Source organism: Cryptomeria japonica, chromosome 10 (genome assembly GCF_030272615.1).
Source record: "Cryptomeria japonica chromosome 10, Sugi_1.0, whole genome shotgun sequence".
Classification (NCBI taxonomy): Eukaryota; Viridiplantae; Streptophyta; class Pinopsida; order Cupressales; family Cupressaceae; genus Cryptomeria; species Cryptomeria japonica.
The window spans coordinates 562,980,458-562,994,520 of NC_081414.1; the positions used below are offsets into that span (position 1 = coordinate 562,980,458).

At 35.3% G+C, this 14,063-nt stretch overlaps 1 protein-coding gene across 3 annotated transcripts in view; it reads right to left on the minus strand.

Annotated features, from left to right (window-relative positions):
• LOC131060731 (ABC transporter A family member 1) overlaps positions 1-14,063 on the minus strand; it is a 233,622-nt gene that overhangs the window by 194,217 nt on the left and 25,342 nt on the right. For all 3 annotated transcript variants that reach the window (XM_057994085.2, XM_057994086.2, XM_057994087.2), the window contains 7 exons: positions 6,095-6,266; positions 5,423-5,505; positions 3,316-3,532; positions 2,694-2,989; positions 2,313-2,373; positions 2,030-2,116; positions 61-293 (listed from right to left, as the gene is read on the minus strand). In XM_057994085.2, the coding sequence (XP_057850068.2) occupies positions 61-293; positions 2,030-2,116; positions 2,313-2,373; positions 2,694-2,989; positions 3,316-3,532; positions 5,423-5,505; positions 6,095-6,266 (1,149 nt within the window). The remainder of the gene's footprint in view (positions 1-60; positions 294-2,029; positions 2,117-2,312; positions 2,374-2,693; positions 2,990-3,315; positions 3,533-5,422; positions 5,506-6,094; positions 6,267-14,063) is intronic.

Below are 14,063 nucleotides of genomic sequence, written 5' to 3' on the forward strand. Positions count from 1 at the left end.
TTTGCATTCTAATACTGCAAGATAAGAAATTATAAGTGTAAATGGCATCCTCACACGTACATAGGAATTGTTTCATCAATGACGGTATAATAAGGGAAAAAGGCACCAAGAAAAGAAAGTGTTCCCACTGCGACAGCGGTTTTTGCTCTTGAGAAAAATGTAGTAATTAGAAATGACAGCATGATTGCACTGAGCCCAAATATAAAGAAATATGTAAAAACCACGGATTTGTCACTGTACTGGAAAATGCTGTTCATAGTACAGATAGTTATAATCACTGCTGAAACTGCAAACTGCATACAACACCCATAATTATCAGAATCTGTTGACTATCACAAATAATACAATCACCATCTTAACAGTCATTCAAAGGCTTAAGTCCAACTGTCCAATAAACAAAAGAAGTTACCTTTTCCATTTTAGCAAAAAATAGAATTTTATGTCTAAACTGTAGACATAATGAGCCTAATCTGTTGATTGTGTCGTAAAAGATGAAACCACAACATAATTCAGCATCTATCAAAATCTTGTCTAATTTGTCATTTCATTTGTTTCCTGTATCAACTTTTTACTATCACATGCATTAAGCCTGGTAACATTTTACAATAGCATAAAAGATTTACAAAGACCTCCCGTTGAAATTATTTTCTATGATACCAAAGGCAAATGGGATTGTAACAAATCCTATAAACAAGCATCGATACCATCAACCAGAGAATTAAAAAGGCAAAACCAAAAAAAGAAATTAATGTTCAATAAAATTTCTATACCAATCATGCAACTCTCAAACATATTCCTGACAAAAATCTGTTAGTAGTGGTACAGAGTAAACAAATAGCAAAACAGAGAATATCAAGCCCAGAACCTAAATTTCATTATAAGCAAAAGGATTTCTACTGATATGGTTCATTACAGAATTTCATGTTCACGTTCAATTTTGACAAACATAAGTTTCTAGCAGAAACCTGATGATACCAAAAACTTTGGAAAAGTCATCATAATGTTTGACCAATACTGAATCCAGATTTCTATTTCGAGAAGCTTGATGGATTTTTCACCACATAGGCACTTTAAAGTTTCTTTAAAGTCCAACCCCTTCTCCAAACTATATTACATTGTAGACTTCTTACTGTTTACATGTAGTTATCCAATTGACTGCTACAATGCTCAACTCATCCAGTTAATGTAAACATTAATCACTGCTGCTTAACTTCAATATCATCTTGGGACAAATAAAATATTGCTTACATCAATCATGCTTTCTTTCTTATATTTAACTACTTATGTCAGGTTTGAAGATGACCAACTGTATTAGTACTTTATGGGAATTAAATAATTCAGTTGTTTTATTTTGGAAATAATCAAGTGTTGAATTTTCCAATATAGTTTAGCATTTAGAAATCGTGATGACAGGAAGATGTTTTAATAGATTCAAGTTCTTTAGTCCGCGGTGTATTTCTAATAAGTACAGCAACAAAAGTTATGTGAATTCTCAAGTTGAACATTATTTTTCAGTTCATTAGTGTACTCATAATCGAATCCTTCAATTTATGGAATATCAATCTTCCAGGTAGAATTGATCAAAGATAAACAAAGATTTCATCTAGTCTACGTGAAAAGTGAAGTTTTACTTTGTATTTCAGTATTTTGCATTCCCATTGACTACTTTTGATCATTCAAGGAAATCTACATTAGTAAAAGTTTATGATTTCATTGTTGTCCATCTTATGATTATAACAATGGTGGTCCAAACTACATTATACCAACACCATGCCTGCTTAATGCAGCATCCTTATTCTTACCAAAGATTGCCAGCACTGTTTTCATCCAATATGAAGATAATTTCTTAATAATTTTAATTATCATTTGGTAAGCATGTGAGGCATATTAATTGTACTAGCTACAAGATTTGCTCGAGGATAACACTTACAAAAAGATCTACATCAATGAACTGCAATATACAATAACTAAAGAGACAGTTACCAGCACCCTCTATACAAATAATCATTCAGAATTGCACACCACTTACCTGGAGTGCATATGTAATAAACCATGACAAGTAAAATATATGATCCTTTAAGCCCATCATGTGTAGCCCTTCCTTGATCTTTTGTTCCTGAATCAACAAAGTAAACTAATAATAAAAGTGAAGCATTAAAAGAATAGCAGAATGGATATTATGACACTGATCAATCATGTAGCAAGATTAATGTCTTGCAGGTTAGTAAACCCAACAAAGTTTTCGGTGTTACATAATTTGCATTTTTTCCCTGGCCAACTCTCTCCACCAAAAAATGAACTAATGCATTTACCTTCTCGAAAACAGAGTAGCTGATAAGCCGTGAAACTGGATAAAGAAAGCCCAACAGGTACCTGTACCAATTGAGTTGAATACCCCATGTTTCAGTAATTTGAAATAAAAATACAGATAAACAATTTCCTATCTTGTATGGAGTTTGATGATCCTGCCTTATTCAAACTACCCATTCACTATCCAAAAAATTAACTAGGCTCATTGGTAGTAAAACCAATTGGAATCCATTCATTAACAGAAAAATTAAAAAATTTACTGTGACCTTCAACTCAACTGCTACAAGCAAAACGATATTATTCTTCTGTGCATTGACAAACAACAAAGTATCACTAATCATATCTGAAACAACTTAACATTAGATATAGAAAGTAATCCTTACAATACTCCCATCACTTTTTTGACAATTAATTGGAATTCATCATCTGTATATTCACGAGTTGGAAAAGGTGCAAAACTGATATTTGATGGTCTAAACAATGTCCAAGGAAAATCCTGCTCAGTGTTCTCTTCAAGCATATCAAACATTGGATGGTTCTCTTCAGTATGATTGTTCTCCAAGCGACTTTGGGTTTGATAAAAATCTAAGTCATCTCCTTTTTCTGTTTTGTCATAGAAAGTAGAGCTTCCATTCCATTGTGCAGCAAATATTATAAATGAATCCAAAACTTGCTGTAACTGTTATGCATATAGATCCAACCAGATAGATGAAATTAGCAATCAAAGAACTCCAGACATTAACAAAAAATCCTTCAATAAAAACACATTTAATGTTCGAGTAAAATATGATTGATCATTCAAATAAATTATTATCATTGATCAAAATGAGAAATCCAAGAAACTTGAAAAGGTAACAATAAATTAAATATTGCATAAGAGTATTCACTAGCACCTTATTTCAAATTAGGTCTATGGGACTAAAGTGCAACAATTATTGAAACGTCTTGGGATTTTCCAGTCAGATCAAAAGTTACTTTAAGTATAAAACAAAGATCAGTGAATACCGTCAAGAAGCCACTGAATCCATACTGTAAAGTTGGTCTGATATCAACCCCTAATTCTAAGTCATTTAGATATGGTCCATTTGTATCCATGATAGTCTTCACATCCGGAAAGCCCGAGGGAGCCCATGAATGATTAAGACGGATACTGTAATCATATATATGTGGCCCTTGTTTATGAAATATAATTGCTCCTTTGATTTTGGGATGGGTGAGATTCCTGATTCAAAAGAAAAAATCATTCATTAAAAAATCGCTAAAGTGCAAGTGAATTCCAACTCAGCTAGAAAACATGATTAATTCAATGAAAAACTCTACCCAATGGTAGTAAGTGGCTAATAGCCCTCATAAGTGCGCCTAAGGTTCAAAAAGGCTGAGTAACTAGTGGCAAAAGCAGCTTGTAGGTGCGCCTGGGCTGAAAGGAAAATTTCAATTGTAGGTCTTCATGATTCAGAAGGGATGGCTATATTGTGCAGGATTTTTCTACATTTCTTGCAGGGTTTTACACCAAAAAATTCAGAATTTCACTGATACAGCACCTAGTGTTTCAAGGGCTTTTCGGTCTTTATTATCATTCATATCCAGCTGTTCTGCCTCTTCAAACTTTCTAGGGTTTAGTAATCACTTAAGTGTGTTTTCAGTCTCTGATAACAACTGATTTCAAGTATGTAACAGCAGTTTGGACGCCTTCTTCATTGCAAACTTTTATGGTGGCTTCCATATCTTTGCTGCTATATTAAACCAAGTTTCATGTTAGGGTTTCAACTTTTTCAGTCCTTACAAACCCTATGCTATGGTTTCCCAGTTAGCAAGATAGACACAAACAATTAGGTTGCATCTTCAAAACCCTCGGGAGTGATTTTTCAGTTTGCAGATGACCTAGTAGTTAGGGTTTCAGTATTCATCAAAGGATCTGTCATTAATTTAAAAGAAAAAAATTGCATAAGAATATCATGGGGTAGTTATGTGCAAATTGCTATTTTTAGTAAAGGTTGTATTTGGCAGTTGCTAATTCTAGTCATGTTCTATTCCAAGCAATGAATGAAACCCGCCTATTTTTAAGCCACTTTAGTTAGCTGTATTTCATTAGTTGTATTTAGGATTTAAGTGCCTTTCTTTTCAGATTTTCTACAGCTTTGGAGAGGTTAGCTTTAAAACATTTCTTTTTGAGATATTTAATTATTATTCTCAAATCGCTAATGCTATTCACTGTAACCAATAAATAAGTGCCTTTGACACGACATTTTTAATGATGGTCAATGAGAAGCTTATGCTGCAAAAACTATTATTCAACTTAAGTTATCGTGTTACTGGGGTTGTAATTTTTCATGAATTGAATCAAAAATAGTTCAATTGAGTCAAACTTTATTAATGATATTCGTCTACCTGGGTTGTAGCTTTGCATGCAATGTAGTCTTTCAATTCCTAGAGGTATGTGCTGTTCAAATTGATATTCCTTCAAATCTTGTTTGTAGCAGATTATTGATCCCTATTTAGCCAAGTGAAAGCTATTGTCCTTATTTATGTTTAGATAGTTTCATCCTTAATATCTAAAAATCCCATTTGCAAGGTTTGACCATTAACAGTTTGACACATGTATCCAATGCAAAAATATCGGTATAATCATTTTCATTTATGTGAACCCCTTCAATGAATCTTTTTTAAATTTTTAGTGTGTATATCCATATATATAGTCTATGGTTTGTGGTTAGATCTCAAAGAGCTTCCCCTCCAAATTTGAAGAGAGATTTATCCTCACACACTATTCCATTTTGTGTTGTCTAGCAAAAGACAAATCAAAACACTAACATTAGTCCAAGTCATCAACTATACATTATCCTTTAGTGATGAGCCACTAGACTTTCTGTATGCAAATAGTTATTTTTTCTGTCACCTATTTTGGTGTTTCGTAGTTAGATGTTGTCTAGATTACATGCAGACAAGTCACAAATCTATCTCAACATCCTCATAAAGCTGGAACCTTGTTGAATCTACAACTTGGTGAAAATACAGTCAATAAATGTTAAAAACTTAAAAGATGAGGAAAAAGTAATGCTAACTTAGAATTTTCATTGATAGAGATGATCCAGTCATTTCAAAAGCTTCGTACCTGATTGAATCATGAGTTCCATACTCCCTTGATCGTATATATGCTTCAAGTTCAGGTTCATCCTTGAATGTCCTTGCAACCAGCTAAATTAAAGCAGGCAAGTAAGATTCAAAAAAATGAGATTATTAAAAAGTTAACCTTGATTTTTTCTTTTGAACTTAAGGAATGGGTAATTTACAATGTACATGATAAAAACCAAGGACATGGTATCTGTTAAATGCGTGCAATCAATATCACAATTGTTAAATGCCAGTATAAAACTTAAGTAAAAAGATCATTAATAAATAGGCAGTCCAATGTTAATACCCCATGAGTAAAAACAATATACCATCCGACATAGAAGGCAGCCTTGGGTCATTGTAAATATTATGTCATACCATTAAAACAAAACACCCAGCAAAGTAACTAGGCCAATATGCTTAGAACACCATGGCATGAGAATGCCAAAAATTTCACACACATCAAAGGATGCACATATTCCATGGTAATTTAACACTTCTAAAATCAGTTTGAGCAAAAAATACAACTTTCATTTGACAGTCTCAACTCTTAAGCATTAAGAAGAAAATTATTTGTGGGTGATTCCATTACAAACATGCCTGAACCAATAGAATGACATCTAAGCCTTTGAGACCTAACATGAAAAATCAGAGATACAATAAATTCAAGTACCTGTAAAAGTGGAAAGCGCATGGACAAAACATTTAACATTGTTTTAGTCTCTTCAGTGTCTGGAGCAAAGGCCAAGTGTTCACCAGTAGCAAACCAAAATTTAAGAAGACTTTCAAAACTGGGCGAAATGTCGCTATTACCAACTTCAACAAACATGCCTTTCCGAATATAGCTGCAACCATAACATTCAAATTCTATAAGCAATTTAGAATCGAAAGAATTCTAGGTACAAACTTTTCAGGTTTTTTACTTATAGACTGCTAACCAGAGAAGATGGGAGGAAATGAGAGTTAATGGATAGACTTTCAAAAGCCCACCCACTCAAGACTGCATTTTAAGAGCTCAGCAATTAACAATGTTTGCAAACAATGCTAAAGTTTTCTCTTAGCTTCCCAGTAATTAAGTTAAGTGGGGCTATCCTATGTCCAAAGGAGGTCTTTAAGTAAATCAAAATACTAATAAAAAATCAGTAGAAATTAATCTAAAGTAATCCATTTCTGATGGGGTGAAGAAAAATTTAGCCCATAGAGCAACCCACATGTTAGCACCTAAATCTGCCACCTTGATATTATATTTGTTATATGAATAAATAATGTCTTTTCAACCTGAGATAAGATCCTCAAAAAAACCTGGACTAGGAAGCTTAACCTCGAAGCTTCACATTTGCCATTCGCCAATGCATTGATTAAGATGTAGTGCCCTCTTCAACAATTACATGCTTACCATACTCGTTAGCTAATTGGAGATCTTAAAGAAGAGGCAACACCTCTGCCTAGTTATACATGTATACAACAATAACAAAAGCGTACACCAAAAGGGGTTCGCCATCCTAATCTCTTAAGATTCTATCACCTCCTAGTACTACAAGACCTTAGTTTCCCTTATAGCTGCCCCAATGAAGTTAATTTTTATCTCAATGGAAAAAGTTTCTACAAAACCCCATGAACTTTTCTTGAGCACCTCCTTTGGTAACTTAGTTCAGCAACCAAGTCACTTGAGAAAAACCAAGTACAAATCTCTTGTATATATTGGCCAATCCCAAGAAGCTGCAAAGCTCTGTGAAATGCTTTGGTTGTGCCCATTCCTTGATGATTAGAATCTTGATCGGGTACATTTGTACTCCCTATGCATCTATAATGTATCCTAAATAGTGTATCTCCCTCTTGGCAAATGAACATTTCTTCATGTTTGTATACAACATATGTGTGTCAAACACTTGCTCTCTATGGCACATATGTTCATCCCAAGTTTTGCTAAAGAATAAGATGTTGTCAAGTTGGACTACAACAAATGAAGTGATGAATGTCCCAAGAATGTCATTCATCATCCACTTAGATATTGTTGGAACTTGGAGCATTGGTTAGGCTGAATAGCATGACTAACCATTTGAGCAAAACTTCTCTTGCCTTGAAGGTTGTCTTCCAAACATTTGTAGGTTCAAGAAGAATCTAATAATACCTACACTTAAAATCACTTTCAGTGAAGAATTTTGCACTATGGAGCTCAATCTTTGGAAGAGGGATGCAGTTTTTCACTATGATCTTGTTGAGAGCTTTCTAGTAATTAAAAAACCTCCACAAGTCATCTCTCTTATGTGTAAGCACAATTGGGTTGCCACAAGTTCATGAATCTATCAATAGATCTCATTTTCTACAAATGATCTATGGTACAAAGATGTATTAGGTCAAGGTAGTCCAAGGATCAAATTAATAGTTGCCTTACCACACAATATGTAGACACTTCTTTGGTGGCTAAAAGATATCCTTATATTGTTTCACACTAATGAGGGAAAGTTTAGGTAGTAACTTCAATATGTGATATCCTTTATCATCAACATCTATAACTACATTTCTTGGATTTGCTTCATAGATTGCATATCGATGGTAACGATATAGTTACCCAAGTAAAACATTGCATACCTTAATGGAGAAACATTGCAAGCAATTGTATCTTGAGTAATGTGTTTCTCAAAGCCCACAGTAAACCATCCAATGGAATATGGTTGTGTGGGGCATCAATAGCAAGTTCGATTTCCAAACTACTTTAGGAGAAATCAAATTCTTTTGACTTTTGTTATCAACAAAAAGATCTACAAGTTGACCATTTATCCATCTACTTTCTTTGTGTCTACAAAGAAGTGGAGATGTTTGCAATACCCACCATGACAATAGGCTTACATTCCATGATCTGCTTACCCTTGTCCTATGGCACAATGCTTGTGCCTACTAGGTCAAGTTGTGTAGTAGAGTCTTCTAAGCATGGTATTCTACATTGAAATGAGTGTTGGAGTTGTGAATTGAACACCACTTGCCAATCTTGGACTACTTATTCTAATCAGTTTGCAATTGTTTCTTTTTCTATTGATGGCAATAAAAGCCATTCCCTAGTTTGAGATTCTACCTTGAGGGCTTAGACTAGAGCTTGTTCTAACAAGGAATCTTCTATTGCTGGTCTGGGCTTTGGTTTTGGCTTCTAATTTGCAAGCAACCTATACACTTCTCTGATTGAAGAGATCTACGAGAAATTCATATCTAATTGGATATGTAGCCTCAAGCCTCACCTAGACCTCAAAAAACTAGTTTGGATACCAAAGTATGAAAAGTGTTTGTGTATTCCAACATTGATCGATCTCAGCCTTGGCATAATTGAGAGAACTTGATGTACTAGTCATCATAGTTTCCAACTGGATAGGTTGTGCAATAGTTATTCCACCATTTAGTCACTGAAAGAGAAACCTTCATAAGAGTGAATGTAATCCTTTATTGGTTAGAGAAATGATTAACTGCATAATGTGAACAAATTAGGTTAAGCCAGTTGTCTAAGGCATCCACATCTATCTTGCCTTCAAACATGGAGATTCAATATTGACTCGTATCTTGTATGGCATGTGACCATCATACAGTTGTTGTAAATCAAAAGAGTTTTGAACATGCCCAAAGAGCAACGAGAATTGGTCAACAATACCGATTCTTTCATGTGCATGGCATTATTCCAATTCTTCCTGTTGTCTATTCAATGTAGCCTCTATCATTTTCTGGAACATCACTGGAGTTGCCATCACCAACAATTTGTCTACCATATAGTCACCTGTAAGACGATATGTCAAAGGGTCACAAATTTTGAGCCCTAACTTTTTGTATTGTAGAACTCATATGGGTGAGCGGCTGAGCCAAACAGAAACAAAGTTTTAGATACCACTACAGTATCACTCAAAAATGATATGAAGTGAATTTTTCTATGATAACACTGGTTTGGGGCCTAGGGTTGAATTCTTATTGAAGTTTAAAATCTGGAAAGATAAATATATCGATCATATTAATCTTTCTGTATATGTCAAATTTTATGATGAATTGACAAAGGAAAAAATATTGTAGTTGTTATTTTATTGAAGGGCATATTCCCACAACTATGTATAAACACCTAATGGCACACAGTGCACACAATATTAATGACAGGAAATTGCAAGATGCATGATAACTACAAATGATGAATTGAATTTAACTTTAAGTAGTAAACTTTTTCCTTGTTGTTTATTGTTTTCTCCTTGATATTTTATAGTGAAGAAACTAATTTTGATAACAATAGTGAGAATGGGAATTACCAATAAATAAAATAAGAAATGCAGGTCAAGGCAAACTGTCATAAACTTATCATGTCTCCTCTCAAATTGATTATTCTCAAAAAACCGATTCTTGCAATCACTTGACATATTGGAAAATAAATTCCAGTTCCCTCTCTTCTGAATTTCTCTTTTAGGGTGCTTCAGAAACATTAAATTTTCAATCTAGGAGGGCAATGTTAAAATTTTCAATTTTCGGGATCTTTTTCTTTGATTTGAGGGTTTACATCAATTGTTGTGGTCCCTCTCTTGCATCAACCAATGCAACAATTGATTTCATCCATCCCTTTATGAACACCTCTCACTGGGATTTTTGTCCACCAGCTAACACAACACTTCTGCTAAACCTTATGTGGCTCTGTTCCTTGCATTGACTGATGCAAGCTAATTCCTGCCTCGATGTGAATGAACACAGCTGTGCTTCTGTGCTGACTGATGCAATGAGACAGAAGTTTTTGTCACTGAGGAAAGAAACTGCCATTTTTTCATTCCACATTATTTTTCAAGAAGCAGCTAATGATGTAACCTTTTTTATTTTCATCTCATTTGGTTCCAATTGATTTCAGAATTTGATATAATATTACTGTAGTTAGCACAAATAGGCAGTGTCTTTGTTAATTCCTTACCAGCTTTGGAAATAATTATAAGAGGATACATGGTCAAACTGTCAACCATTAGACCCTCTAAATAAAATTCCATAGTCAGGGAAGAAGTCTGATTTGAGAACAGTCCTCCCTGTTTTACTTTGATTTTGTAATCAATTACTTACAACGAAGTGATTACTGTGTTATTGTCTATATCAATCTGGTACATACTGTTCTTTATTTCTATAGTATTGCAATTGGTAGTGTAATTAGATGGAAGTAAACAAGCATAATTTAGTCATAAACTTTTAACTCATAAATACTAGCAGCAGGGAGGCACCAAAACTGAAAGTACATCTGTATTAAAGTAATATTGTAATATTGCTATAACGGACATCTTAGTCGTTTAATTTCTTTTTAGAATGTTTCCTTTCTTGTTTCACTTCTCGATTGTTCCCGTTACGGAAAGATCATCTTGCAATATTCTCTATAAGGAGTATTCCTCTCCTTATTAATTCATTCAATTACCATTACATGGTATCAAAGCCGAATTATAATTTTTGGTGAATTTTTAAAAGAAAATTCATGGATATTTACTAAACAACTTTGTTAAAGTTTTTTAGATGTTATTTTTTATTGATTTAAAAAAAAAATCCTGGGATTTTTACAGACAAAAATTCAAGGGTTTTGTTTAATTGAGAAATCATGAGCGTTTTCTTTGCTTGAGAGAAATAGTGGTTTTTCTCTACATATTGCAATCTTTTTTTTCTAAAATTGAGGTTTCTCTTTTAGCAAAACGTGGGTCTTTGAGTGCCACGAATCGCGGGTCCTTGAGTGCAAAAATCGCAACATGGGATTGATGAGAAACGTGGGCATCTCTACAAATCGCATGGAAGGTTCATGTGAAAGGTTCACGTGAAGAGTTTTTCCTTCTACAAACCATGGTTGTCTTTCATGCACGCAATTTTTAACTAGAACAAAGATCGCGATGTGGGTGCCTCTTTTTTTATGCTCAACTCTATATTTTTCTACATCTCTAGTCTTCATGATTTTGCACAATTTTTTAAAATCGTGGGATCTTGCATACGATCTGGGAGTGATTCTACAGCTAGGATTTCAATCTGGGTGTGAAGGTTTCTTTTCTCAATTTTTTAGCAACATTTTTGTACAAACTATTTTTTAAATCGTGGATCTATTTTTTCCAAAAGATCTAGGGTTTTTACCAAACAATTTGCAGACCTAGGGATTTGTGCCAACTACTCGCTAAAGGGTTTGACTGATTTTTACCAAAAAAAATCACTTTTTCAAAAATCAAAGTTCTTTGCTGCAACTAGCTTGACCTCATTTTCTGTGTCATTGAAAAACAAGAGGGATGGCATCTTTGACTAACATCATGTTGGAAGGGAATCACTGATTTAATGGCAAGAACTACAACACGTGGAAACAGCGCATGCTCACCATTTTCAAGTACCAGTGCCTTGACCAGATTGTCTTGGGTACATACACCTGTCCCACTAGTATAGGCAAAGACCAGGAAAAGTTTGATGAGTGTAACCATGAAGCAATTACGTTGCTAAAATTATCAATCATCAGTGAGATGCTTCCAGAAATACCTTCTGGCAAGACATTTGCACAAATTTGGACTCATCTAAAGGATTTGCATGAGACATCAAACAAGGGCATAGCATTCTTCCTGAAGAACATGTTCTCAGTTATGATGGACGACAAGATGTCTTTGCAGGATCATCTCATGAAGATCAAAAACATTCACGATCAACTAGAGGCCATTGGTAGCAAAATGGAAGAAGAGGCTATGGTGGTTATCATGTTGAAAAGCTTACCACGATCCTATAAGCACTTCATCGAAACTCTCAACATTATGTCTACCAATGTTGACTTAAAGTTTGATGAAATGTGCAACAAGCTTTTGCAGCAAGATGGGTGGAAGAAGCATTTTGGGAGTAGCAACAAGACAGCCAATGTGGAACAAGCATTAATTGCCACGGACAAAGGCAAAGGCAAGTCCTCTCACAAGAAAGAACAAGGTAAATCTAAGGAGAGTTCCAAGAAGGCTATCACATGTCATTATTGAGGTAAGATTGGCCACATGAAAAAACACTACAGGAAGTGGTTGGCTGATCAAAAATGCAACCAAGAATGGTCTCAACAGAAGGCCCATGTTGCAAAGCATTCTGAGCAAAAGGAGTGCCTTTTATGCTATTATGGTCAAAAGGCCAACAAATCATGTCAAATCTTATGCATGGTACATTGATGCTGGAGCTTCTAACCATTTCACACACAAGAGAGATTGGTTCACGGAGTACAAGGCTTGCTCTAATTTAGTGATCTTTGACGGTGGTGAATGTTGAGACATGGACCAGCTAGGACTCGAACCTAGGACCTTCCATACGCTGTTGGAGTGCTCTACCACTGAGCTACTAGCCCCTCTTAGACCAGTCCATTGTCGGTCCAGGTGTGGCTTATTTTCAACACCAACACCCCCCCTTAAGCCACACCTCTCGTGTGCTTGGGGCTCCTAGCCTAGACTTGGCTCTGTTACCATGTTGAGACATGGACCAGCTAGGACTCGAACCTAGGACCTTCCATATGTTGTCGAAGTGCTCTACCACTGAACTACTGGCCCCTCTTGGACCAGTCCATTGTCAGTCCGGGTGTGGCTTATTTTCAACACCAATAGTGAAGAGTATACAATTGTCGGCAAGGGCAACATACAAATTACATCGAGTGGGAGAAATCTCATATTTCTCAATGTATATTATGTTTCGAGCATGGAGCTCAATCTGCTCTTTGAGAGTCAGATTATGCAACACTATCCGAAGTTGGATGTCACCTTCAGTACACATAAGTGCCAAATTGTTGATAAGGAACCCAAGAAGACTATTACAGTTGGGCTCGAAGATCATGGATTGTATAGGCTGGTTGATACTGGAGCGTCTCATGAGCATGCAAGGGCTACGAAGAGTTTATCCATCAATACTCTTTGGCATCAACGGTATGGGGCATCTCAACCTATCATACCTCTCTCAATTGGCTACGGAGAATTTGGTAGAAGGCTTACTCGAGATTCAATCGCAAACACGCGCTGTATGCAAAGCTTGCCAAATAGGGAAGCAGCATCGAACTCGATTCTCATACGGACAAGCTTGGAGAGCATCCAAGGTCTTGCAGCTGGTTCATGCAGATGTTTGTGGACCAATGCATATTGCATCAGTCATTGGTGCTAGGTATTTTCTCTTGTTTGTTGATGATTTCAGTAAGAAAATGTGGGTGTTTTTCCTAAAGGAAAAATCAGATGTGTTTAATGAATTCTAGAAGTTTAAAGCATTAGTTGAAAAAGAGTTAGGATGTTGGATCATAACTCTTAGGTCAATAATGGGGGGGAATTCTATTCCAACAAATTCACTAACTTCTGTTCTAAACATGGTATTAAGCATCAGCTTACCACACCCTATACTCATCAGTAAAATGGTGTGGTTGAGCGAAGGAACAATACTATTACCAAAAAACACCCTATACTCATCAGCAAAATGGTGTTGTTGAGCGAAGGAACAATACTATTACGAAAATGGATCATTGTATGCTAGAAAATAGAAATGTTCCTAAGAAATTTTAGGTTGTTCCTAAGAAATTTTAGGTTGAGGTAGTGTATAGTGCAGTATACCTTCTTAACTAGTCTCCCACACAGGTCGTCAACAAGATGACCCCAAAGGAAGCATGGTCTAGGAGGACACCAAAAATCAGCCAT